The sequence below is a fragment of the Colletotrichum godetiae genome (genome assembly GCF_030913485.1).
Source record: "Colletotrichum godetiae strain CBS 193.32 chromosome Unknown BDP55scaffold_5, whole genome shotgun sequence".
Lineage (NCBI taxonomy): Eukaryota > Fungi > Ascomycota > Sordariomycetes > Glomerellales > Glomerellaceae > Colletotrichum > Colletotrichum godetiae.
This window is the reverse complement of record NW_026851253.1, coordinates 731996-756527: the sequence shown is the minus strand read 5'-3', so window position 1 is coordinate 756527 and position 24532 is coordinate 731996. Positions and strand designations below refer to the sequence as shown.

Genomic DNA, 24532 nt, shown 5'->3' with positions numbered 1-24532 from the left:
AGAAAGTTAGACAGTGGTAGAAATCAAGTTACTTACAACGTCCGGGAGGTTTACTCAAGATCTAATCGTTGCTGGTAGATTGATTGCCAAACTGGCCAACTGAAACCAAATAGATAAAACAGATGCGAGAGTGGAACCGCAGCCCTGTATTGGTCACCTCCCCGTCCGTGTATGTCCGACGGGAAGAATATTCAACCCAACTCGGTCACGATTAGATATTCCAACAGATTGATAACCCCTGTTGTCAGTTGAGCCTGAACGTAGTCGAGGTATCCGGCTGAACTTTCCCTCTCTGGAAGCCCACCCCATCGTATTTCTACGCCTCACACAGCCTCGTTGACATTGGTAATCGGTCAGTCTTTCGGCCTATCCTAAAAAAAAAAAAAAAGACTCGACAAGCACGCTAGCAAGAACGCAAGCAACGACACAAAAGTTGAGACGAGACTCTCACACATACACACTTGACCCGCGTAAAGTTGACCGGTTGAGCTCAGTCTCAGCATCTGTAACCGAAACTTGCTTCGACGCGACCTCCAAAAAAAGAACCGAAAGTTGAGAAGAGAAAAAGATAGGAACCCAAGAAAACCCAAAGGGATCCAAGTTACACAAGAACTTGCAAGGCTCGGGCTCAGGATCAGGCTCTGGCTTCAACGTCCCAAAACAGGCATCATACGAACTTTTCGGGGTCCGGGGAAACTTGACTGCCCACAGAGGGACGGCATCTTTCACATGCACAACATGCGTAAAGCGGCGTCCCCGGGAGACGAGGAATTTTTTACTGAACCGTGCTCCTTTGATTTATTAAAGCTACCCCGTTGCTGTACCGCAATTGAGGGGTTTCAAATGTGTCCGCCGGCCGATTGCTGCAGAGAACAATGAAAATCACTTAACCCATGGGGCCAATAGCCCTCGTCGAGGTACGATCGATAACCTCACACCTTTGAACAACTCCCCGCCCTGATGCTTCAAGCAGATCGAAAACAAGGAACAGTACGTGGAAAACCCCCCTGGACTAGACCTAGACAAGAAGAAAAAAGCTTTCACGCCATGCCGGCCCAGATCCTTGGCTAGTATTCCTCCACTTCCACTCCCACAGCCCAGATCATGGATCGTTGATCATTTCAGATGAAGATTCATGAACGAGACTCAGAAAAAAAGATTGAAAATGTCCCCGCACCACGCAACCCCCCCCCCCCCCCCCAGGTTTGAACCCCCGTTTTCGTTTACCAGGCATGTTCCGCGTTTCCTTCCCCCTTTTAGGAAGAAGAGGTATCCATGAAGATTATGAAAAAAAAATTGCAGTCGTCTATATTCGTCAATGTCCGCGCTCATACCCGTTCGTGACGAAAAGAGAAGAAAGCCGGCAGGAGGGGTATGAAGAAAAAGGCCCGGAAGCCCACAAGCTCCAGTAACCCCGGATCCGCCCGTACGTAAATAGCATCCGACGCTTCATGATTCAGACGACATGTTCGATGATCGACGCTGATTCAAAAATCTCAAGCGACGACGCTTCGACCAACCCCCGCACCCCACCTGAGGCGACGAAGACCGCCGCCGGACGATCGAATCACTTCCCGTCCGCAAGAGGAAGAGTCTGCCACTGCCGAGGCGTTGACGCCTACTCCTGCTGACAGAGCTTCCTGACGTCCTACTTCACGGCCGATCACGTATCCCGCGCCAAATCCTACTACTGACACCAACACCACCACGCCGGCGCTGACAACCCATGTCAGCAACGTCGGGCTGATAAGGGCCTCGTCGCTGGCCGCGACCTTTTTCTTCTTTGTTGCTCGAGACGAGCGTGTCTGTGAAGAAGAGGTTCGCTTATGCTTGTCGACCCCGTCACTCTTGGGTGACGAGGGGGCAGAAGACATCGCCGTCCGTGACGGACGAGCAGCCGGGGACTTGGAAGGTGAGGCGGTCTGAGGTTGGGTAGGTCTTTCAGCCATGAGCTCAGATTCGGGCATCAGCCGTAACTCAACAGGTTGAGAGCTAGGTCCGACTCCGGCATGCGCGGGTGGAGCGCCTTGTCGCTCAGTATCCTTATACTTGGGCAGACCACGGGCGGCAGCGGCGCACGATAGAAGAGTCGTGAGGGAAGCACGGAGAGCCGCGTCATTGTCGGCTTGATATGCGGGGGACATGAAGTTTGGCGGGCCCCGGCTGACTCTGGTTTGAGATCGTTGGGATAGTGCGGGCCTTACACCGCTGTGCGGATGCTGGTGGATCGCCGAGCTGGCCGAGTGCCTCCTATCCAAGCCCGAGGGCGGATGAGAAAATGCATTTGGGTGAGGTCTGAAGACGGGATCATCGGAAACGCGGCCCAAGGCGGTAGCAATCTCGTCGCTATCGTCAGAGTCCTCCGAATCCTCCTGCGCCGATGGCTGCTGTTGGAATGACGCCCGCACCGGAGGCCGAACGTTCTCGGTCGAGCTCGTCAGACATCGGTCCTCCTCGCTTTCACTCTCCTCGTACTCCTCCTGGCTGCTTGTTCCAGCGTGGATAGCCGCCTGGTCGACATGGAAAGATCGTGGCACAGGCTGATTTTGGTGATGTAAGCGACGTCGGCGGGCGGCCACGGACCCACCCACTCGGAGACCGGTGGTGACGATCTCGTCGCCGATGGAAGAAAGGGACGACGAAGAAGGCTGCGACGAGACTTCTACCCACGAGTCTAATGTGCGAGGTGTCAGCATGCTATCGGCCTCACCAACCATATGGTTATCTTCTGGTAACTGACCGTCATTCCGTCTCCGAGGGCCCGCGGCGGGTTGTGGTCCGTTCGCCGACATTCTGCTGTTATGGAAGTTGTGTCCTGCGCGATCGTCGCGCTGTTGTCCATCCATTTTGAAGTGTTTGTTTTTTGACGCCTGTGAAGTTCGAAAAGAGTAGCCAGATATACAGAGAAAGGTCGTTCGTAATCGTTAGAGACGCCGCTGTCGTTGTCGTCGTCGAGGGAGGTGGTTGGACGTGTGTGGGGGGTGCGTCCTCCGTCCCAAACCCCGCGTTTTGGAGATAAGAAACGCTCGTGGGATCTCCGTAGCAAGGGGTCCGAGTTGTCTGTTCGCTCGACGTTGTAAATGGTTCGAAAAACGCGCTGGATCACGACCGGGAGAAGAGGTTGAAGTAAAAGGGTGAAAGCAAAAAAAGGTAGGTAAGAAAGAAAGGGTTGCAGCAGACCGCTTCGACTATAGCCGGCTCACCAGGCACGCAGGGTCGGTGAGATGGTGTTGAGGCCCGGCTGGTGGATGGCTGGCTGGGCCTTTGTGCAGCAAGTAGAGGTCGGGGAACCTGGAAGGAGGGGAGGGGCATCTCTGCTTCTGTGTCCACCTTGAGCGTGCAATACGGCAGGTGGGATAACGGACGCTAGGAGACTAACTGGAATGTCACTGGATGTATATCTGCAGCAGTTATTCGCAGGGCAGATACCTGCCACTTCGAGCCGGCGCTTGGAGGTTCCGGCCACCGTACCGTGTCAGGTGTCATCACATTCATCTTATCAGACGGCCGCTTTCTGGCTGCAAACAGCGCGATAAGCACAGTACGACGTTTCTCTGAACGAGGGAATGTCCTTGATATGGATGACGCTATCGTTACGGTCAAGGGGGGGAGGAGAGACCGCCGTACTGAATGAACGCAATCACGTCCACGTACCGCCTCATAACATCCCACTTTGGCACTTACACACCGTCCGGGCCGCCAAGTGCAGGCGCTGCAGGGGGGGTCAGGTGGGGTCAAGATTCACGGCGTTTTGCAGCGGGAAGCGCGAGCTGCGCCCACCACGAGTCCCTCGACCACTTAACACCGACACCGGCTCTCCAAGTTTCGGTCGCCTGTTAAGTGGTCTACCTCTGTACACAGTACGGCAGCATAGGAAATGCGGAGAGGGTTGGCCGTCCGGCGCTATTAGTGGTCTGTCGACGCCGCGACTTGCATCCCGCGACAAGGACGATCCCAAGACACGCCGTGATTCTCGTCTTATAATCGTCCCCTAAGTCATGCCAGATTCCACTGACGTGCTGTCGTAGGTAGCACTGGACTGCCGCCGCCCTCCAGAGCCCATTCTCTACTTCGCTCCACCGTTTCCCCAACAGAATGGCCTTCCGTTTGGCGCCTTGAAGGTTCTTGAATGGGGCTACCTAGCAAGGTCAAACGGCTGAGCAGGTTTTACAGCCATCCGCTGGCGAACAGGTGTTCCCCCGTGACGTTATTAGCTGAGAAGGGCAGGAAGTGACCAAGAGACGGGTGTTCTAGTGGAATGGGACATTTTAGGTAAAGACACAGCTTTACCCGTCATCACGGGGCTGAGTACGCACCTCGTGCCGCCCAATGACGCAGAGTTGCACGTTTTAACATGGGCACGAGGCTACCGCCGTATAAGACCGAAGTCGGGCAGTTCGTACCCCAAATGAGACATGGAACCACATTCCGTCTTGCACCCGGCGACGATCACAGATAAGGTCGCAGACGACATCAAACATCACAAGGTAGGTAAGAAGTAGACATGCATAGTATGAAGTAGGACAAATATGTATTCATCGAGGAGAAAGTACCAAAACTTTTATTACAATTGGAGCCGTTCCTAAACGCCGAGTCCACCGGGCATTATATGCCTTTTTGAAATGACATTCACGGGGAGAAGTATACTTACTCCACATCCTGCATCGCATTGCATGGTATCGTTCCAAGTTCAAGAGTAACCGAAAGGGAAAAAAAGAGGCCTGACTAGCCACATCAACAGCCGAAGCCGTCGAAAGCAACCCCCAGAGCCCACAGAAGCCGTCGTCATCTAGAATTGTCGAGTCCACTCCGTCGATGTCTACTTGATTGGCAGACATCGGGAGAATCTTCCCCAACTTCATGATAATAAGCCGTCTGCCCACTGTGAAGATGTTGCAGTGCAACGAATGCCCTCTTGGTCAACCCACAATAACGTACAGATCCCGCACCGTCTTCTTCCGTAGAAAGAGAGACTTGCCACAAGCCCACGGTCCAAATGAAAAGCCCTCAGGTCCATCATGTCTCCCAAGAGACTGCTCTCAAAGCCCACAATCCCCAAAGGGAAGAAACTTGTGTCGAACCGACAGCCCACAGTAGCCCACAGGAATGCCCGCGAAGTGCCCTCTGATTAATCATCAATGTGCGGCATGCATCACCGTTTAGAAGGTGACCTTGGAGCCCTTGAAGTCACCGAAGCCGCCACGGTTGGTGGAGGAGAAACCTCCGCGACCGCCACGGCCACCTCGTCCACCGCGGTCACCACCGCCGCGACCACCGAAGCCGCCACGGCCACGGCCACCACCACGGCCACCACCGAATCCACCGCGGCCACCACCCTCACGCTGGGGCTTCTGGCCGGCGTAGTCCAGACGGACAGCGCGGCCACTGCGGCCCTCACCAACGTAGCCTCCGTTCAGCTGAGAGAAAGCAGTCTTGGCATCCTCAATGGAGCCGAAGGAGACGTATCCGAATCCCTTAAGGTTACCCGACTCACTGATAATGTATTAGTATTGGTCAAGTTGATGTAGTTCAGGTGGGATACTCACGGGTCAGTGGGCAGACGGACGCTGGTGACCTCAGCCGCCTCAGCGAAGAAAGCACGGACGGTGTCCTGGTCAACGTCGAAGGGAAGGTTGCCGACGAAGAGGGTGTCGCTCTCGGGGGAGACCTGGTCACCGTGCTTCTGGGCGCGATCGAAGGCGCGAGCGGCGGGGTTACCCTCACCCTGGGGCTTCTGGCCAGAGAAGTCGATGTTCATGGCACGGCCAGAGAGCTCGCGGCCCTGGGAGCCCTCGAGGGCAGCGGCAGCAGCCTCGGGGGTGGAGAAGTCGACGTAACCGAAGCCACGGCTGCGGCCAGTGGCCTTGTCGGTGACGACGCGAGCGCCGGTGAGGTCAGCGAACTCCTCGAAGGCGGCGTACAGGGAGTTGTCATCGACAGCCCAGGCAAGGGAGCCGACGAAGAGGGTAGAGCTCTTGTCAGAGACATCGGTGCGGGCCTTCTTGCCGGGGATGACGGGGTCGTCAAGGGCCTTGCGCTTCTTGGAGGGCTCCTCAACCTTGGTCTCAGTCTCGGATGCTTCCTTAGAGTCGGAGGTCTCCTCCTCATCAGAGTCGGAGTCAGAAGAGTCGGAGTTGGAGTCGGAGCTCTGTTGAGGAATCATTAGAAAATATTATGGTAGTCAAGATATGGTGCAACTAACCTCGGCCTTCTTCTCGGTCTTCTCCTCCTCAGACTCAGAGTCGGAGTCGGAGTCAGACTCGCTGTCGGAAGACTCCTTCTTCGCAGCGCCGTTGGCCTTGGGGACAGCCTCGGCCTCAGACTCGGAGGAGTCAGAGTCAGAGTCGGAAGAGTCAGAAGACTCAGCCTTCTTGGCGGCCTTGGGGGCAGCCTTCTTGGCCGGCTTCTCCTCCTCAGACTCGGAGGAAGAGTCGCTGGAAGCCTCGGCCTCGGACTCAGAAGAGTCGGAGGACTCGCTCTCGGAAGACTCAGGCTCGACGACCTTCTTGGACTTCTTGGACTTCTTCTCGACCTCCTTGGCGACAGCCTTGGACTTGGCCTTGGGGCTCTCAGACTTGGTGACGGCAGCGCCCTTCACCTTAGTGAGAGGGTCAGCGGCCTTGGTGGCCTTGGAGGATGACTTGGTCTTGCCCATTGTGATGATTTGAAAAGGTGAACGGAGGGGTATCAAAAACAAGAGATTGAGGTATGGAAAAAGGCAAGAGAAAGACTTTTTCGAGAGAGGTTGCGCGAGGGAAAAGTCGGTCGAAGCTTGGGGAGGGGAGCTTGACTTTTAAGGCCAGGGTCTCGGTGGTTGGGGCGAAGGGTCTTGCGACAGAGATTTTTTTTTGCGATTTGCCAACTTTTCAGCGGGGCTGCTCCCTCGACCGACGCGGGCGGTGTGCGAGGGGCTGCAAGGTTGCGGGCCCATGAGGTACGTACCGAAAAGCCGCAGCCGAGTCGCTCTGGGGGAAAGCAGGAACGACAGCCGTGGTCCGTGGGCCATGGGGGCGCGACTGAGCCTGCGAATTAAGGCCGCCGGAATCTGGCTGACCTCTCTCTCTCTAGCTGCCAGGTTCCTCCAATCCCGACAGCCAGCGGTCCCGAAATCGACCATTACGAATCCACGAAGCTCGACCTCAACTCCGTCCGCGACCTCTGACTTCCCGGTCCAATTCGAACCTCAACCCCTTCCTCGAGGAGACGACTTTTGAATACACAACCTCAGTCACGATGCCGACCCCCGAGTCCGCGATGTTCCTGGCACAAAAGCCCAAGGTGCCCCCAACTTTCGACGGCGTCGACTACGACGACACCAAGGCATTCAAGCAAGCACAGGACGCCATCATCCGCGAACAATGGGTCGGCGCCATGATGCTTCGTCTTGTCGGCGAGGAGTTGGGCAAGTGCTACAAGAAGGAGGGCGTTAACCACCTGGAGAACTGCGGTCACCTTAGAGGTTAGTAGGCCTTTGCGAGAGACGGAGGGGGTGTATCTTGGTCGGGAGGCCAGGAGAAGAACAGACGCTGATTGAATATACAGAAAAGTACCTGCAGCTGTTGAAGGAGAAGAAGGTCAAGGGCACACTGTTCGAGCAGCAGAACTACATCAGCAAGCAATAGATGTGCTATGTTATGGGATGGAGTAGATGGGTCTGTTGTGAAGCAAGGGACGGCGCTCTCGAAGGTGACCTCTTTCAGGATTTAGAAATGAGGAACGCAGAGACGAGGCTGTGACGGTACCACGTCAACTGGCCGGCGCGTGATGGGCGATATCCCTCACGATATGTACAAATGAATCAAACAGGGCTTCTGAAGTTATGCATCTATCCGTTTTCCAGCTTCCGGTCGCCCAATGGCTCTCGAAACAGCTAGCTTGGAAGATTTTCTCAATGCCTGCTGTCAGAGAAAGCAGAGAATTATCTTGCGTGCATCAATTGACTCTAATTTTGAGTTGTAAGTGATGCTGAGGGTTGGGTGATGCGCAGTAAGTACCCAGAGCCTCCCATGCCAAGTGCGCAACAGGCGCGTCCCGCCTGCCCCAGAATTTTTCCACCCCCGAGCTCCAAGCTCACGCATCCTGCAACAACCACCAAAAGTTCGAGGTGACCCTCGTCGACGAAGCAACCCACAGATATATCTCAGCACCCGGTGACGCATACCGTCCGCATTTCTACAACCAACCACCAGATTCCCCGAAAGCCATGATTTGCAGAACATGTTTGCGCCGCGGGGCCTCGGCCCTGCCCCGTCTCCAGGCCCCTCGCGCCTCGTCCCTCCTCGTCAGACCCTTCTCCCTCTCCGCGCCGACAAGAAACGCAGCAGAAGCGCCTACTGCTGTCGCTGCCGCTGCCACCGTCGCCGACACGACCGCACCAGTCGCCACGGATGCTAGCAACGCACCCCCAAAGGTCTCCTCGGCCACCGCCGACATCCTCGAGGCCGCGGCACCCATCTCCTCCTGCCCGCCCGGCACCGTTCTCAACGGCCTCAACTACTTCAAGAACAAGACGGACCCCGTCGCCCTCCCCGACGAGGCATACCCCGACTGGCTGTGGACAGTTCTCGAGTCCAAGAACGAGGCCGTCGAGTCTACGGATGATCTCGCCGCCGAGATGTTCTGTACGTTTCTTCCCTCCTTTCTCTTAAAAAGCTTTGATGAGTACACATCTAACACGAAACACACAAACAGCCAAGTCCAAGAAGCAGCGCAAGGCCGCTGCCAAGAAACAAAAGGCTCTCGAGGCAAAGGTCCTGGCCTCGGGCGACGTCGAAGCCCTCGCGCCAAAGGTCCCGCTGCCGCAGCAGTCCATCAACCTGCCCGGCGAGAAGGGCGGCGACGTCGAGCACAACCTCGAGGCGGCGACCAAGAGAGACGAGCTGCGCAAGGCAATGCGCAAGGACCGCAAGGCCAAGATCAAGGAGGCCAACTACCTCAAGTCCATGTAAGCGGGTGTTCGTGGGTGGCACTGTTGTTATTGGCTTGTTTGCATCTTGCATGGTTGCTACGTAAGGGGGTTGTTGGGATTGTGTATCATAGAGAGCTCTCAAGAAGAGGGCTCCTGTACAATATCTACGGTCGGCGTGACCGGCTTGTTATATCATCACCAAAATATCAACTGGACGGATTAAAAGAATGAAGTTGTTAGAGCGCTGTGGGCTCTGGTTTTCCAATATGATAGCTAGTCGGCATGATGGTAACCCCTTTAACTATACATTGCCGTAAATAAATTTGCTTTGAAGTGGATATTCTTGCCCTTCTGTTTGCAATCCTGTTTGAACGCTTGAAGCGTCCCTGCCTTAATCGTCGTCCTCCTCTTCTTCGTTGATAGAGGTTTGCTTGAGCGCCAATTCCGCTTTCAGCTGCTTCAACCTGTCCTCCACACGCTTCCGCAAAATTTTGTTTTGTTGGAGAGCCTTCTCTTGCTCCTTCTTTGCAATTTCTGCCTTGAGATTCACGATATCTTCCCTGACGGCCTTGATTTCGTCCTGAGGCGGCTTGTCGTCGTCGTCATCATCGTCATCGTCGTCGTCGTCGTCATCTTCGTCCTCCTCACTGGCGACGGACTCATCCCCATCGCGTGCGTTGGCTGCCGGTGTGCCAGCGTTCATAGTCATCGGCGTGGCTCCCTCGACTTGTGTTGCTGGCGTGCCAACCTCCGTTGTGGGCTGTTGCATCTCCAATTCGAAAGCAGCCTCGAGCTCGGCCTCCAACTCGTGATCATCTTCGTCAAATAGTTCGCCATTGGCATAGCCCTCAGACGGGAAGTAGCCGCTGTCGTCTGCCTCGCCATCGGCGTCCTGTTCGTCGTCGGAGTACTCGTCGCCAGACTGCATCTTCTTTTCGTCGATGAACTCGTATTTGGAGGACATAGCGGCCGCGTCGGCCTGCAAGAGTTTCTTGACCTCGTTCTCTTTCAATTCGATCTCAGACCGACTGATAATCTTTGCGAATCTTTGGTTGGTTGCGTCGTGCATCGGTGGTGTGAGACCATGAGGCCACTTGAAGCCCGGCTGTATCATCGCGGGTAACGGTGCCTTCTTTGCCTCTTCGTCACTCTTCACCGGCTGGAAGACCAGAAGCATATGGCAGATGTCGGCAGACTTCATGAGCGTTTTACGGTCCCAGGACTTCATTCCTTCTGTGATCGTCGGTAGCTCGACCATGACCGCTGCGTACGGTTGGCCTTTGACGGCAACGACCGCACGCCGGCTGTCGTCGTCAAAGAACTTCATCATTATATCCGCGCCGCCATCCTTTCGAGGTAGGCCCACTTTGCCTTCTTCGACGCACTTCCTAACATATTCGCAATGCTCTCCGGGCATCATGCGCAAGATGAACTGCTCCTCGAGTGTGGGGTCCTTTTCTTGGTCGCTGGCTTCCGAGTCGTAGCCATCGCCAGGAGGGTGTACTGGCGGTTTGCCTTTCGACTTGACAACGATATGACCTGATCTAGGTGTCGATACGTTCGGCGTCTTCAGAAGCTTAATCTTTTTCGAAGACGGTTGGTTTGCGCCGTCGTCATCCTCGTCTTGTTCCCTCTTCTTCGACTCGATGAGCTTGCTCGTGGGCTTCGGTTGACGCCCGGCTTTTGTCTTAATCGGTGTCTGCGCTGCTGGTCCAGCCGGCGTTGGCGGTTGTGATGATTTGAGTTTGATCTTCATCCCGGAGGAAGGTGTCGAAGCTGAAGGTGTCGCGCCGTTCTGCTCGCTGAATGATGTCTGTCGCGAATTTACGCTGAGCTTCAGCTTCGGCCGTGGCGGCGGCGGCGCACTGATGTCTGGCATCTTTGGTGGTCGTTCGTCAAAATTATTACGGGTGTTCGAAGTATTTCTGTTTGTCGCATCCAGGGGGTATAGTCAGTATCGGGAGAAGGTTTTCGTTCGTGTAGATCTGAAAGGCAGGCAGGCGCGCCTCGATCGTCGCGGGGAGGTTAAGTGGAGCGCATTCGGGGTCCCTTGCTGCTGGAAAAACGCAGGACACAATGTTCAGAGATTCGTCGGATCAAATACGTCGGAGTCCTTGTCTCGGGTAAGCTTTTGGCATATCCGTACGCAATGGAATTTTTGGGTAAAGACGGCTCGCAAGTCGGTGCCTCAAGGCCAGAGGCGCAAAGTCAGAACTGGAAGTTGAGGCCCACGGGTAGGTCCTAGCTGACCACGGTACTTGGAAAGGTACCCGCACCCTGGAAGGTAGGTAGGTACTTCTATCCCAGTGCAAAACCAGCCTTGCAGGTCGCGTGTGGTAAGCTTTAGCGTGACAAACGCTGGCTCCGTGGCGCACAGACCCGATCTTCCAAGACCACCTTCACCTTCCTTCCAGGTTGGTGGAGATATCACTCTGTAATACTCCGTACATCTGAACAATAAGTTCGTTGAAAGCAAGTCGTTCACAGTACGGATATCTGGGGCAATTCCGGATACAAGCTATGCTGCCACGCTGCCTATTGATTACCGCCATTGCTATCTTCTCGCCCTATTACGCGTCACTTCCTAGAGCTCGAGACCTTACAACCATTCCATATATATGCTCCACCCGATATCAAATGTTCTGCACCCTGAGCCTGCATCTCAGCCTGAAAACTCTCGTAACTTCGGGTCATCCACGACCTGACAAACATCATCCCAACGGAGGTCATTCCCTATGGCAATGAATCGTGATCCTGTGCGGGTCTTCAGTTTCCGAACTGAAGAAAACCTTTCCAGGAGGTTCTCCTGCACAGTATAAGAAATTCCGTCGTCTTCAATGCCTTGAATGAAATCGTTGATGAATTTTCTCAATTCGTTACCCTTTCTGTGAGGCGCTCGGAAGTACGCGTCCATTTTACATTGCTTGTATATCTGAAAGGTCTCGAATCGCGTTTGGGCGCGCTTGGAAGCCTTCGGTTTCGCCGGTCTGGACCTGGGGGCTGTCACTGGCAGAGGGGCGGCTGTATGCTTGGGTTTGCTGACGTTAATGCGTGGTTTTTTCGGTTGCTGTTGAGGCTCAGATGGTGCCGAGATGTGTTCATCGCCGTCAACAGCTCGAAGCCTCTTCCTATCAACAACCCGAGCTAACACATGTCAGCTTCATTCTTTGCGTTTTAGGGTTCGAGTTTCCTACAGTTGTCCGGGTCTTCTTGCGTCGCTTGCAAGGACTGCTTAGCTACGAGTTGCTCAACCTTGAGGCCCAAGGCTGCCCTCTCCTCGTCGCTTTGAAAGAGCCTATTTGCCAAAGCTCTAAGCTCTTGCTCCTGCTTACGGATCTTTTCCTCTGCTGCTGCGTAGTGATGGTTCAGTTCGGCTCCCAGATCATCTAGTCGTTTGGGTATGGGTTGCAGCTCTTGCAGCCTCGTCTCGCTGTTCTTTTCAGTCTCGTCGCTTTTCCGCTGACATCGAGAGATGTCATCAAGAGTACGACGCATGGTCATGAGCTCTTGATAGATGACAATGTGGCTCATGCCAAAGGCCATCTGGGTTGCGGGAATGGTATTATTCGCAGCAGCGGCATTGTTCTGAATCTATCGTAACGTGTCAGAGCTCACATCGCCATACAGGATCACACAGAGCACTCCTATTGCTTACAGATGGTCTGGAAGGGGCAGCTGCTGGTTCCGGGTTTGATGCCGTGGCTGACCGCTTCTTCGACGTTGCCGGCGCCATCGTGATGATTGTAGCTTCCTTTGGTCCACGTAAGAGGGTAGGTAGACACAGAGATGAACGACGTAACAGGAGAACTCGCAGAAGTTAACTTGACGAATACAGCTGAGAAAAACGCCAAGTCTGTTGCTTATACCTTATGCAGAATAGGGGTTGAAGAGAATCCGGAACCTAGGAACCGCCTTGCTCTGGCGATGTGTGAAAAAGGGTTGAAGACACAGGACGGCTTCGACTTTCTACACAGAAGGCGGGGATGGCAGGTCAGATGTCTGGTTCCAGAGTTTGCATGGCGTCAGAGGAAGGCAGGGCAGGTGCGAGGATGTTCCTACCATTCTCAGATGTTCGTCGTGGGAAGGAACCCAGACCAACCACTCGTGCTCCTTCCTTGGAGGGGCTGTAAGGTAACGTAAGGCAAATAGCAAGATCTCGAGGAATTCAGTCAGCTTTAATGATCATGTGTATTAGCTCAATATTCGACTACAACTTAGGTATCGCGTACTAGAAACTTTACAAACCCCCATCTCATGCGTGGACCTGTCCATTTGTTCCAGATCCTCCTCCATTCGCAGCCGGCTCCTTCCCATTCCTCGAAGACACACCCTGCCTCGAAGTACGACCGCCCTGCATCGAAGACTCAGCATCTTCCAAAGTCATAGACGGCTTGCGGTTCGGAACCTCACTCCCTCCACCATTGCCCTTGACGGCAGTCCACTTCCCCACGCTCGTCCCCTTCTCCCGCTCCTCAGCAATCCAGCCCAGAAACAGCGCAACATCCTTGGCCACGACGCCAATAACAGCCTTTGCCTGAATCCACGCAGGCAACACCCCCTTCGCGTCCGACGCCGTAGCCATGATCCACTCAATTGCCCCGGTAGGCAGCTTCCGAACCCTCTCGACGCTCACGTACGCGCCCACAACGATCCCCTTGTCCTTGACGAGCTTCCCGTGCTCCGACGAAGCCAGGTCCGAGACGGGTATCGACACCACCACAAACTCGTCCACCGCGCCCTTGGCCCTAGCCGAGATGATGAGCACGGGGAACACGCGGTTCTTAAGCGGCATCCCGAGCTTGTGCTTGATCTCCGACACCCCAACCTTGAAGTCCTCCCACGACAACCCGCCCTCGTCAACGACGATACCGCTGCAATCCCACGCGAGCGCCTCCCGCGCCTCCATCACGTTGGGCGTAAACGCCTTCTCGGCCTCGACGTGGTCGTCCTTGAAACATTTCACAAACTCCTCCCATGCCGCCGTCCCCTTGCCCGGCCGATCCTTGTGGATGCTCCGCCGGCACGCCCACGTCTCGCTCGCGACCGAGCTACTGCTGGGCAGCTGGTTCCTCGCCGCCTCCTTCTCCAGCTCCGCCGCGGGCACGATGCGCTCGTACAGCTCCACGGGCGCCGTCGACTCGGGAAACGTCTTTGTTCCCTTAGCCTTCCACTCGTTGGGGCGCGCCGTGCCGTCCTTGGGCGCCACGGCGTCGATGAACGGAACGGCTTCCTGGAGCACGGCGATGAGAAACGGCGCCAAGTCCGCCGTCGTGGCGTTCGGCGCCGGGAGCTGCTCCGTCCGGAGGCCCCATAGGCGGACCAGGGGTCCCAGGTTTTCGTCCTCCGTGTTCATTCCGGCAACGTCCCGGGTTTAGTGCGTCTATGGTTAACAAGACTGTAGATCCTGGTTGTAATACGAATAATGCGTGCTTCCGTCGCAAAGAAGCTCAAGGTCCCCAATCCTGTCGTAATCGCAATTGGGGTTCTTATATGAGACGGGTAGATCGGAAAGCAGTCTGTGGGTAAGTAGATGTTGATTATGCGACGTCAGTGAGCAAAACTCAAAACCCCACGTTTGGTACGCGGCTGTTCGTAAGGCGATTGCGCGAGGTAGGTTGACAGTGACAATGTCAAAGACTAAAGCTCAAGCTCAAGCTCCAGCTTTTGGGATGAATATGAAGGAGGGGGGAGGGATGCGAGGGGAAAGGGCGGAAGGGGATAGCTATAGCTGTCTGAGACGTCCTTACCAGGTCAACCTGGGCCGCACTGACCTTGAAACAAAACCAGGCCGATCAGCCGGGCCACTTAGCGACGCACTCGACTGTCGTTATCACCACTCTCAGTAATGTCAGACCTGGCAAGATGTCAATACTGGTCTACCCTGGTTTGTGAATATTCTCCGAAATCTTCAATTGAAAGAGAAACATCAGTAATCTGCACTGGTTGGTTGGATGGATAGTCGTGATGTCATAACGGTCTTTTGTATTAATATTATTCGGTGGTGACCGTTTAGTCTGCCACCTTCTGGCGCCGTAGCGCTGTCATGTCTAAGTCTCTTTTATCCCTCTTTACCATGTGATATATAGTCATAATGGCTTGCAATGTACAGTCCTCAACCCAAAAACCCTCCTTACAAATTTTCATCATCTAGGGGTTGCGCTTCTCCCAGTAGATATTGGCGGGCTCCAATGGCCGTGAGAAAAGGGAGGCGTAGTCGGTGCCATTGATCTTATTGCTGCCGTCGGCGTTGCGGAACTTGAATTCTCTGACAATCATGGCGGTAATGGTCTGCAGCTGCAGGTTGGCAAAGTGCTCGCCAATGCAGCGATGACGACCGGCGCCGAAGGGTAGGTAAGGCGATCCGGCACCCTTGCTAACCAAGCCGTAGCCGTAGTCGATCTTCTCGTCGTCGACGTCTTCGGGGCGGCCAAGTCTGGGGGCGATGGGGGAGTCGGCGTCCCAGCGGTGGGGGTTCCATTCCTCGGGCTCGGGGAAGTAGACGGGGTCGGAGCCAGAGACACCAGGGGCGGCGAGGAGGGTGTGGCTAGTGGGAATGACATACTTGGTACCGGGAACAGGCATGGGAGATGTGACGGCGCGCATGATGGAGTGAATGGGGGCGTGCAGGCGAAGAGTCTCTTTGATGATGGCCTGGTTGAGGGGCAGCTTGGCGAGGTCTTCGTAGGTCAGGGGAGGAAGGTCGGCGCCGAGAACACGAACCTGCTCCTCGTACAGCTCCTCCATGATTTGAGGGTTCTGGGCAAGACGAAGCATGATCCAAGAGCTGGTGGAGGAAGAAGAATGCTGACCGGCCATGAGGAGGGCAATCATCATGTTGGCGATCTCATGGTCGGGGACCTTGGTGCCGTTCTTGTAGGTAGAGTTCATCAGATGGGTCATGATATCGAGTCCGTTGGTTCGGCCTTGCTCGCGGCGCTCCTTCATTTCGTCCTTGTAGATCTGAGCAACGGTGCGCTGGGCATGGTCGCGCTTCTTGTTCCAGGGGAGAGGGGCCCAGTGCAGCACAAAGTTGATGGAGGTGAAGCCCATGTCGAGGTCGTGGTACAGAGAAGCGAGGGACTCGTCGAACTTGTTGCGGATCTCGGCGCCCTGAAGAGCGTGGGAGGCGGTAAAAATGGTGATTTCGGCCAGCTTGGGGGGCAGGTTGACGACGCCAGACTTGCCCTTGAAGTCAGGGCTGCGCTTAAAGTAGTTGGTAACCTCGTCGGCAATGATGGGAGTGTAGGAGCGGAAGGCCTCGGTGGTGAGGGCAATCTTCATGAACTGGAGGGGCGCGCAGACCGTCAGCATACAACCTTGCGCAAACACAATTTAGGCTTTCCGCATACCTTCTTCTGCTCCATGAGCTTGGCGTTGGGGCAGTCGTAGACAACATCGCGTCCAAAAACGGGGGTGGTCAAAACAGTGTAGATATCCTCAGCATTCACATCCTTGAGCTTGCCGTTGAGGATGAAGTCATTGCCCTGAGTTCCGAGGGCGACCGTGGTCTTCTTGCCGAGGAGGACGAAAGTGAACACATCACCAAACTGTGAGAGCAGCGCCCGTTAGTAAGAGACGACATCGGCGAGAGTCAGTTTCGGTGGGAGTGCGCATACCTTTTCGCGGTTGGCCTTAAAGAAAGCTGGGGGGTCCATGCCATAGATGACGGTGCTGCCAATGAAGGGGAACCAGTGGAAGACCATGGGAGGTTCATTCTTGTTCCTGAAGAAGATCTGGTTTGCGACATTGAGGATGACGGAGACGACCACGACGGAGGCGAAGACGACTGCAACTTGCGACGCAGTTCCCAGAGTCTGGAACTGCTGGGACACCGGTCCCGCGACTTCTTGGAGGAGACCCATACTGGGCAGACGAGGGGGTGAGAACAGGAGAATGCGTCAATCAAAGTGATTTGGCGCAGTTATCGGGTTTGCCTGTGTTTTCAAGAGTAGTGACCGTACGCAACACACGAATATCAGTGGCACGAAGAAAGTGGAAGGCATCGAGAAGGGGGGTCCAGCAGTGGTTTTAAATTATCCATTAATGAGATTAGATACCTGCCGCGTTTTGTTGGGTTCCACATTTTCTTTGCGTAACCAAGCAGTACCACTACGTCTGTGTGCGCCTGGCCAGCAGCTAAGCCCAAGCAAGGTACCTAAGTATTCAAGGAAGGTTGCATGGCCAGGCGGTCAAGCATTTGGCATGTCAAAAAAGTGTCGTGGAGCCAAGAAGCTGTGACATCTGGCCACCCGGATCGATTTTGAGGCGTCTGCCACAGGGTTCCTAGCGCATTGTGGCAGAGTGAAAGCCGCACCGCAACCTTTTCTTCCTGTTGTTTTCTGCCCTTTCTTTCCCATGTTTGCTGGAGATGCTTGGATGCCAGGTGAGGTGCTCCCCCCTTTCCCACTCGGAAGCACCTGTGCGTCGCTGTTGGTCCAGGTTGAACGTTGCGCCAGAAAATCGGGAACAGGGGAGGAGACCAATCGGTGGCACCAGCCGACTCGTCCAATGACGGACCGTTCGTATTCGTATCTGGGTACCCTCCCTGCCTATTCGAGCAATGGGAGATGGGAATGATTCGATGTGTGCTCCAATTCCCCAGACTCTGGAAACCACCTTTGAACGCGATCAAGCCATTTCAAAATTGCCTCGCTGGTGTCGTCAGTTTTGTCATTGCATATTGCTGTTGTTAACTTCTTACCTCTCTCCCATCTACAGGGGTCTGGCCTGGCTCCTCTTCTTCCTTCTTCTCATTCGTTTCCAACCCACCTCAGCCCAGCCCATCCGTGCCATCCCACTTTGTTTGACAAAATCTGCCAATCCTCCCGGGCAGGTACCAGAGAAGCAGAGATCCCCGCCTGGCCACTCACATGTGCTCAATTGGCAACCCTGGCAACCCGAATAAGAACTCGAGCGGCTGATGCCGTCCACCTCCCCGGCGCCCACCATCACTGTCTGCGCCTCCTAACGCGTACATATCTCTCACTTACATCCACTCTAACCTTTGACATCTTTGGCTACACAAGGACAAGGAAGTTCCGAGTTCGTCTAGAGGTCTTGAAGTCTTATCTGCGAGGAAGTGCATGTTACCTTGAATCTAGTACGCATAGACAGACGTATATGAGAGGCTGGTGTGTACCCCTCCATGCCTCTCATTTGAACTTCACCCGACTTAGCCTACTTCTTGTCTTCAGCCACAAGTGGGGACAAGAAGGGACAAGAGCAGTGCAACTTCTGACTGTTGCATCGCAACAGTCGTAACAAGACAGGGATGCAGGTTAAGTATGAGAGATACCCTCAGAGGCACTGCCTGACACTGGACTTTGAAGAGGTTTCATCACCATACGCGACATTTCGTTCCCGCCCCGAGCATAGCACCATCCGTACAATCAACTTGTATGAATCTTCCGAGACTGCAGTAGCTAGACACAGGCCCTATCTACAGCCGAGCTATGTGTTTCTACACTTGTTCCAGATCGTAGATGAACAGCAGGCGGCAGTCTGCCTGATGCAAACGACTACCCTCTCAAAGGAAGTCGAATGCTCAGCCAGCCGTCTCAGCTGATCACATTTAGAAGGATGTTCACTCGAATGACATATCGATGCCTATCTAGAAACGATTATTGACCAAGCTAGACGAGAAGAAAGCTTGCCCGCGTGGTTTACGAGCTCTTAATAGCTTAAGTTCCACTGCGTGGTAAATTACGGTGTAAGCCATGGGCCCAGAACTTGTCCTCATTGGATTGCGGCCATGTTTCGCTTCTCTATGCCGTGAGGCACGAGAAAAGTACTTCGTGGTCCAGATGTTCTGGGGAGACGAACGCCTCGCTCCAAAGGAACTCAACTTGACATCTGAACTTGATGGCCAACCAAGTGAAGCTGAAGACTCGTCGCAACGATCGAATCTAGATCTTATACAAAGACTTCATGCGAGAATTAGTAAGGCGACAAGAGATAGACCGAGTGAAGTTCTTAAAGACAAGCAACAGAGCCTCCATTTTGCGACATGTACCAGCGGCACCCACATAATAGCGTCCCTTTAGGAGTAAGCTTCCTACATTCACAAGGTCTCGTTCTCGACTGTGCTTTTGTAGATCGATATTTCTATAGCCCTAGCACCATTCTGAACCATCTCGAAGGGCGGAATTCACTTCTTATCTTCTGCGTAGAGCATACGGATAGGTTCCAAGCCATAAATACCCTTATCCCAGACAAGACCAACACATCCTCCAAATGGAGGCAAAACAAGTCTTCCTCGACGAGGGAAACCGCGCAAGAGCCTATGATAGTGGTTTCTGCGTCGACAAGTTGCTTTTAAAGATTTTTCATCCTCCACTCGCCGTATACCCCCAGCCCTTCACTGCCATCGTCATCAACTGTTTCGAATATATTCCACAGAAAATACACCACCAAGCTTGAAGGCCGATCGAGATCTCTGGACCATCGCTCTATCGCAAAAAGCATTTGCCAATTCTTCGAGGCCAACCAATTCCGAGACAACTTTTCTGCCACTGGGTCAACGAGGAGTATCTCAAGGGTTTTGCTTGGAGAGAGAAGGTCCCATCGCTATTGGAGGACAGGCCAAAGCCCATGCCCGTGGACTGTTCAATCTAAGAAGCTGAAGACACGCCCTTTTCTATTACTTTGGAGAGACAGCTCCGTTCCTCTCCAACCGGGTCATTCCGCATCGGTGACAGGAACGATACGGCGCCTTCCGATTTCATTGAACAATGCAGAAACTTCATTCAAGAGTTGGACTTCCTCCTCGTCATTGATTCTTGGGTGGTATTAAGAGGGAATTGTGGATATGCTGTAAGCAAAGCCTAGACTAGAAGCATCTTCAACGGTCTTCCGTATAATTGATTTCGTCAGAGAGTGTATGCGAAAACGTCAACTCGCCTGTATTGAAACACATTCGGTCATGGAATGGCTTTCTTCGGTCCCTTGAGCCAGCTGGTCGTCACCCGTTGAGTACCGCGAACACAAATCATCACCGGACTAATCTTCCTCGCATCTAACAACACCCAAACCAAGTAACCATCCTAAGATTATCGTATGCTTATGACAGCGTTGCTGATTACGGACGACGCACGTAGAAGCGACTTGCAGAGTCCAAATGGAAGCCTCTTCTCCGTAGTACGAAGCCTCTGATCCACCGCATGTATCAGAGAATTGTCAAAAAGAACAGCGCTGGCTAGACTACAAGCTAGAGTGCCCTGTCTTAAATTATGTTCTCCAAATGCGTCATGAAGATATCGATCTAGACAACAGCATCTCATCTCGTCAAAGATTAAGATAGCAAGCATCGTACAGACACATTCGCCCTTGCTCTCCTACAGTCGCGAAGTGAGCAGATCGCTGCCTATCTCAAGTCGACTTCGATCATGTTTGGAATGTCACAAATGCTATACCTCAGATTATTTGCCTTTGACACCTTTCTCTATGACTGCACTCTGTTAGGCTGTGTGAGTAGTGAAAACCTGAGAAGTTTCCTTGATAGCACGAGAAGTCATCTCAAAGACCATCAAGTCACACGGGAAACAGGTTAAAGTTGGGAATGATGTCTTTCTTGAGACTTTGATTTTTTGCTATCTAGCGCCTGGACTGTCAAGTCTGCGCTTCTCGTAGTTTGATGTTTGCATGGGTTTTTGTAATATGATTAGTTGATGCAGTAACGACCGTTGGCTATGGCTATCTGCCAGCCCTGAATGCATGCAGTTGGTTTGATATAGACAAATCAAACTGCAGAGGTATCTCTTTTTTGTAAAACCCAGAAAGGAAGAATCCGCACCAGAAAAAAGACGATGAAAGAGAAAAGCAAAACAAGCAAGGTACTTTTTTTGCCCTTGTTTGCTTTGAACGCCGTAAACACCGGGAAACATGCTATGATGAAAATGTTTTGAATGCTTTCCTCATGGCTCGAACTATGCGAGCCATACATGCCCTTCCCTAGATTGTTGTTTTCGTATAATGCAGGCGGCAGTCGCCGGCCAGCTTAGAAGGACATACCAGTCCATCCGTAAGGCCCGTCGACATTGACCCAGTTGTGTGCCTCCATGGCGGACTCCCAGCCCATCATTACGGCAAGCAGGCGGCAGCCCATGGCGCTGACGGTGCATACTATCGCGTCGCTGGCGCTGGCGAGCACGGCGAGGTCCATCATGTACGCGCGGCCAATATAGCCGCGGAGTCGAAGAGTCTCGGCCGAGGGAGCCAGCTGCATGTTCTTTGCCGTTGCAGCGTTGGACGCGCTCATTGAAGAGAGGCCCAGGTTCCAGAACATGGCCGCGAAGAAGCCACCCTCCCATCCGAAAGACTCGTCCTCGAAACGGTGCATGACGTGCTTGTCTGTGGCGGGCTTGTGGGTCTCCTGTTTGGAGGCGAGACGGATCTGCTCCTGGGCACGCATCGAACCCTTGAAGTCCTCCGAATCGTACACGGTCGGGTCGTCGGATGCCATGACGATCAGCGACTGTTTCTTGGCGAATTTGTCGTCTGCACCATCTCTACCGGTGTTGTTGTAGTTGACCTCGATAATCTCCTGGGCACGGTTGGCGATGATCTCCATCGGGATGTAAGTGCCGCGGTATTTGTATTCCAGCGGGTGACAATCTCCATGTCGGATATGGACACCAACTATAAGGCCGTCATTCGGGTTGACATCTCCTGTGAGAGCCTTGGTCTTAACCTCCTTGACTCGATTGATGACGTACTGAGTGTCATCCTTGTTGAGATCAAACAGTGCCCGGTACCCATCGTGTGCGAGGTCGAATAGTTCTCGTAGCCCATCCTCATCCTGTGCACGGAAATCGGCATAGGGTTTGCTCAGAGAACCAGCCCAAAGAGACTTGGCCGTTTCCGAGGTGACCACCAAGTGGCGGGCTCGGGGAGGGCAGGGAATCATCTCGTGACGAGGTGGGGGGCGGCAGTTGGGAATGGGAGGCGGTTGGAAGATGTCGGTGTATTTGCCATACGCCCAGCGGGAGTCGTCGATGAAGAAAGCTCGGCCTTGTCTCTGAGCAAGCCCGTAGAAGGTCCACAGCTGCATGATGGAGTGCCCGATCCCGGCATCTTCAGTTTCCAACACGAATGTCATTGAACTTTGGCAAATGGGCTTCTCAACCAAAGAGTCCTTGTTCTCTCCAACGAGGTCTCCGTCTCGACCCTGACCCTTGCTTGGCCACTGGCTGGTGGCAAACTCCGGGAGAAGACCTGATTCCTGAGCCTCCGTAACATCGATAAAGTATGGATCGGCCGGAGCATCATTGCTCAAGAGGTTCTGGTCGGTGATCTGCGACCGGTGGCGCATATCCCTTACACGAGCAGCCACCTCACGACACTTGGTGCACATGTCTCCATATTCCTTCACTGACAATGGGAAGTCGTAGCTCGGGGGGATCGAGACAGTCCATTTGGATTTGCCACTCTTGTCGGTAATGACGATCGGAGTTGGGAAGTCTGGCAAATCATCTTGCCCTACCATCTCAAAGTCATCGTTTTTGCCAAGGTGAGGCAAGTTGAGCTTCGGCACGCCGAAGATGCTCCGGAAGGGGAAGGTTGCAAAGTAGAGGAAAAGCGCTCCGAAAGCAAACCAGAAGGTGAATCGGAAAACGCGACTGGGCCGCGGGTGGATGGGTGACTTTCGGGGAGGCGGGATGAGAGCCGGTAAGCTTGGTGATGGCGGCGGCGACGAGAAGAGCAGGTGGTTGAAGCTGAAGCGGGACGACGTGGCGGACAGCGGAATCTTCTCGTAGTTGGTGCTACCGGTATGTGAGGCAGATCGTCGCAGGTTCATCCGCGGGTCGGAAATCGACAGCTTGGATTTGCTGAGATCCAGTGGAGCTGGCATGTTTGCTCGCATTATAAGCAGCGAGGTAGTTAACAAAGTGTTGGTATCCCAAAGAAGTAGAATTCGTAGAGTCGTCGTTGTTGGGGGTCGTGTCCACTAATAAGAAGCGGTCCCAATGGGTATCTTTAAAGAGAATTCGAGCTTCGTGAACAGAACTAGAAGCTTTCAGAATGGAAAGTAGACTGATGTTGGTCTTGGTAAAGGAGTGTCGGATGGCTTCGAGCCTAGTTGGTCATTGACAAGAGAATCTCCTTCCTTCTAGGAGGCGTTCATGATAGTAACGGTTCCAGCAACAGTCGCACAGGATGGGAGGCCGAGGTGGGCAAGCGGCAATGCGGTGGCCAGCGCGGTGGAAGACGAGCAATGCAGCGTTCTGCGCACAGAACAAGACCGAGGCCGGGGGCGCGGTCGGGTCAGGTCTGAAGGAAGAAGAAAAGTATGGTGAAGAAACCGGGGGAGGCGGGGGTAGAAGTAAGGTCGTGGGCAGAGAGCGAGGGCCGGAGTAAGGTAAGGCAGACTCGGCCAGCTTCTTCTTTTTGGGTCAAGACTCAAGGTACTCCGTAAGTAAGGTACGAGTACTTAGTACGGATACTCCGTAGGCTTCAAGGGTAGCAGCTGCAGGAGCTTAAAGGTATCCAGCGGCTACGCAGAAAGTGGCCGGCCCTTGTCCAAAATGCAGCAGAGAACGCAGTGAAAAGGGACCCAAGGGGACCCAAAGGGGACAACCGAAAAGGATGAAAAGTGCGATCAACTGCGTGAAGTAAATGACTGAGAGTGGGTCTTGGCGGCGATCATCAGAGACCAGGGTTCGGTTGGAGTAGGAGCTTCAAGCAGTGGTGGACTCAAAAGGTTGGTGGTGCTCCGTTCGTTCGGCCGGACCTCTCATATACGGAGTATGCCAGTATGGAGCGGGAGAAACTGGATCGAGCTGCAGCCGTTGCTGTAAGGGAAAGTCGGGAGGGTAGAGACGACTACTTAATAGACTTGGATTGGACGTCGTCTTGCCGAAACAGTCATGTATGTCATGTAATGCTGCTGGGTGCGTCGTGGACCGGCTGTCTCGTCCGCGGTCTGTGGTATATTGTTTGCAACCAATGTACCCCCGTTTTTGCCTATGTTCGGCCCTGGTGTTCCCCTCTAGGCTCTGTTTCTGGCTTTCCCGGCTTTTGGACAAACTCTATCCGATGCCAATTCGAGTGACAGCGAGAGGATGAGGGAGTACGGTGGTGGGCGGTAATTGGGCAGAAGCGAAGCGGACGAAGATGGGACGATGAGTTGTTCGTCCGGGCCTTTGACTTGATACCCGGTCCAACAGCACCGAGAAGGGGGAAGAACCCAGAGGCGAAAGTTGAGAGGGGGGTGCGGCGTGCGGCGTGCGGCGTGCCGAGCAAAAAGATGGGTCGAAGGATGGGCGGATGGGGAAGGACGGGAGGATTGGGAGGACAAGAGGTGTCAGAGCTCCAAGAGAGTCTAGGAGGTGTCGTGTTATGTGCGAGTGAAGCGCAGACGCAGCGTCAAGTATCCGTGGGATGAGGTGTCAGCTGTTGCTGTCAATGCCTTGACCTCTTGCTTTTCTATGGTGGTGGTGCCGGTGGTGGTGCTCGTCTAAAAGAAACTCGGGTGTCGGGGCCTTGCGTTTGCAACAAAGGACAAAGGCTTCTGCTCCTCTCGCTTTCTCTCTGTCTGGGTTGGGGTAAGACGTGAAAGAGAAAGGCAAGCCTGGGGGACCCGGTGCCAATTAATCCATTCCAGCGGGTTTTACGGATAGCATTCAG

At 54.0% G+C, this 24532-nt stretch overlaps 9 protein-coding genes across 9 annotated transcripts; 2 read left to right on the top strand and 7 right to left on the bottom strand.

Moving 5' to 3' along the window:
• Nucleotides 1-1496: 1496 nt before the first annotated feature.
• Nucleotides 1497-2846, bottom strand: BDP55DRAFT_724421 (uncharacterized protein; the record flags this gene model as incomplete). The annotated part of the gene is made up of 2 exons (XM_060578887.1): nucleotides 1497-2674; nucleotides 2741-2846. 2 exons carry the CDS (start codon nucleotides 2844-2846, stop codon nucleotides 1497-1499), a joined length of 1284 nt encoding a protein of 427 aa, XP_060434521.1.
• A 2313-nt stretch (nucleotides 2847-5159) lies between these two features.
• Nucleotides 5160-6163, bottom strand: BDP55DRAFT_543036 (uncharacterized protein; the record flags this gene model as incomplete). The annotated part of the gene is made up of 2 exons (XM_060568375.1): nucleotides 5160-5493; nucleotides 5547-6163. 2 exons carry the CDS (start codon nucleotides 6161-6163, stop codon nucleotides 5160-5162), a joined length of 951 nt encoding a protein of 316 aa, XP_060434520.1.
• An 890-nt stretch (nucleotides 6164-7053) lies between these two features.
• Nucleotides 7054-7931, top strand: BDP55DRAFT_648593 (NADH-ubiquinone oxidoreductase 12 kDa subunit). The gene is made up of 2 exons (XM_060573862.1): nucleotides 7054-7459; nucleotides 7543-7931. Exons 1-2 carry the CDS (start codon nucleotides 7234-7236, stop codon nucleotides 7620-7622), a joined length of 306 nt encoding a protein of 101 aa, XP_060434519.1. The 5' UTR covers nucleotides 7054-7233; the 3' UTR covers nucleotides 7623-7931.
• A 272-nt stretch (nucleotides 7932-8203) lies between these two features.
• BDP55DRAFT_724418 (mitochondrial ribosomal protein L37-domain-containing protein) lies at nucleotides 8204-8948 on the top strand (the record flags this gene model as incomplete). Its single annotated transcript, XM_060578886.1, has 2 exons — nucleotides 8204-8621; nucleotides 8692-8948. 2 exons carry the CDS (start codon nucleotides 8204-8206, stop codon nucleotides 8946-8948), a joined length of 675 nt encoding a protein of 224 aa, XP_060434518.1.
• A 351-nt stretch (nucleotides 8949-9299) lies between these two features.
• Nucleotides 9300-10787, bottom strand: BDP55DRAFT_690622 (TAFII55 protein conserved region-domain-containing protein; the record flags this gene model as incomplete). Its single annotated transcript, XM_060576884.1, has 1 exon — nucleotides 9300-10787. One exon carries the CDS (start codon nucleotides 10785-10787, stop codon nucleotides 9300-9302), a length of 1488 nt encoding a protein of 495 aa, XP_060434517.1.
• A 571-nt stretch (nucleotides 10788-11358) lies between these two features.
• BDP55DRAFT_711437 (uncharacterized protein) lies at nucleotides 11359-12641 on the bottom strand (the record flags this gene model as incomplete). Its single annotated transcript, XM_060578182.1, has 3 exons — nucleotides 11359-12052; nucleotides 12103-12499; nucleotides 12564-12641. The coding sequence occupies 3 exons, from the start codon at nucleotides 12639-12641 to the stop codon at nucleotides 11571-11573; spliced, it is 957 nt and encodes a 318-aa protein (XP_060434516.1). The 3' UTR covers nucleotides 11359-11570.
• Nucleotides 12642-13160: 519 nt separating this feature from the next.
• BDP55DRAFT_690621 (uncharacterized protein) lies at nucleotides 13161-14261 on the bottom strand (the record flags this gene model as incomplete). The annotated part of the gene is made up of 1 exon (XM_060576883.1): nucleotides 13161-14261. One exon carries the CDS (start codon nucleotides 14259-14261, stop codon nucleotides 13161-13163), a length of 1101 nt encoding a protein of 366 aa, XP_060434515.1.
• A 609-nt stretch (nucleotides 14262-14870) lies between these two features.
• On the bottom strand, nucleotides 14871-16942 carry BDP55DRAFT_648588 (eburicol 14-alpha-demethylase). The gene is made up of 3 exons (XM_060573861.1): nucleotides 16525-16942; nucleotides 16258-16455; nucleotides 14871-16192 (listed from the first exon to the last, which is right to left on the bottom strand). The coding sequence occupies exons 1-3, from the start codon at nucleotides 16768-16770 to the stop codon at nucleotides 15056-15058; spliced, it is 1581 nt and encodes a 526-aa protein (XP_060434514.1). The 5' UTR covers nucleotides 16771-16942; the 3' UTR covers nucleotides 14871-15055.
• Nucleotides 16943-20903: 3961 nt separating this feature from the next.
• BDP55DRAFT_690619 (uncharacterized protein) lies at nucleotides 20904-22757 on the bottom strand (the record flags this gene model as incomplete). The annotated part of the gene is made up of 1 exon (XM_060576882.1): nucleotides 20904-22757. One exon carries the CDS (start codon nucleotides 22755-22757, stop codon nucleotides 20904-20906), a length of 1854 nt encoding a protein of 617 aa, XP_060434513.1.
• Nucleotides 22758-24532: the final 1775 nt, after the last annotated feature.

Excerpts from the sequence above, each read along its gene's own strand:
- BDP55DRAFT_648593 (XM_060573862.1), top strand. The coding sequence starts at position 7,234 with ATGCCGACCCCCGAGTCCGCGATGTTCCTGGCACAAAAGCCCAAGGTG. Across the intron at positions 7,460-7,542 it reads GAACTGCGGTCACCTTAGAG|AAAAGTACCTGCAGCTGTTG; the intron begins GTTAGTAGGCCT and ends TTGAATATACAG.
- BDP55DRAFT_648588 (XM_060573861.1), bottom strand. The coding sequence starts at position 16,770 with ATGGGTCTCCTCCAAGAAGTCGCGGGACCGGTGTCCCAGCAGTTCCAG. Across the intron at positions 16,456-16,524 it reads TTAAGGCCAACCGCGAAAAG|TTTGGTGATGTGTTCACTTT; the intron begins GTATGCGCACTC and ends CTGCTCTCACAG. Across the intron at positions 16,193-16,257 it reads AGCTCATGGAGCAGAAGAAG|TTCATGAAGATTGCCCTCAC; the intron begins GTATGCGGAAAG and ends GCGCCCCTCCAG.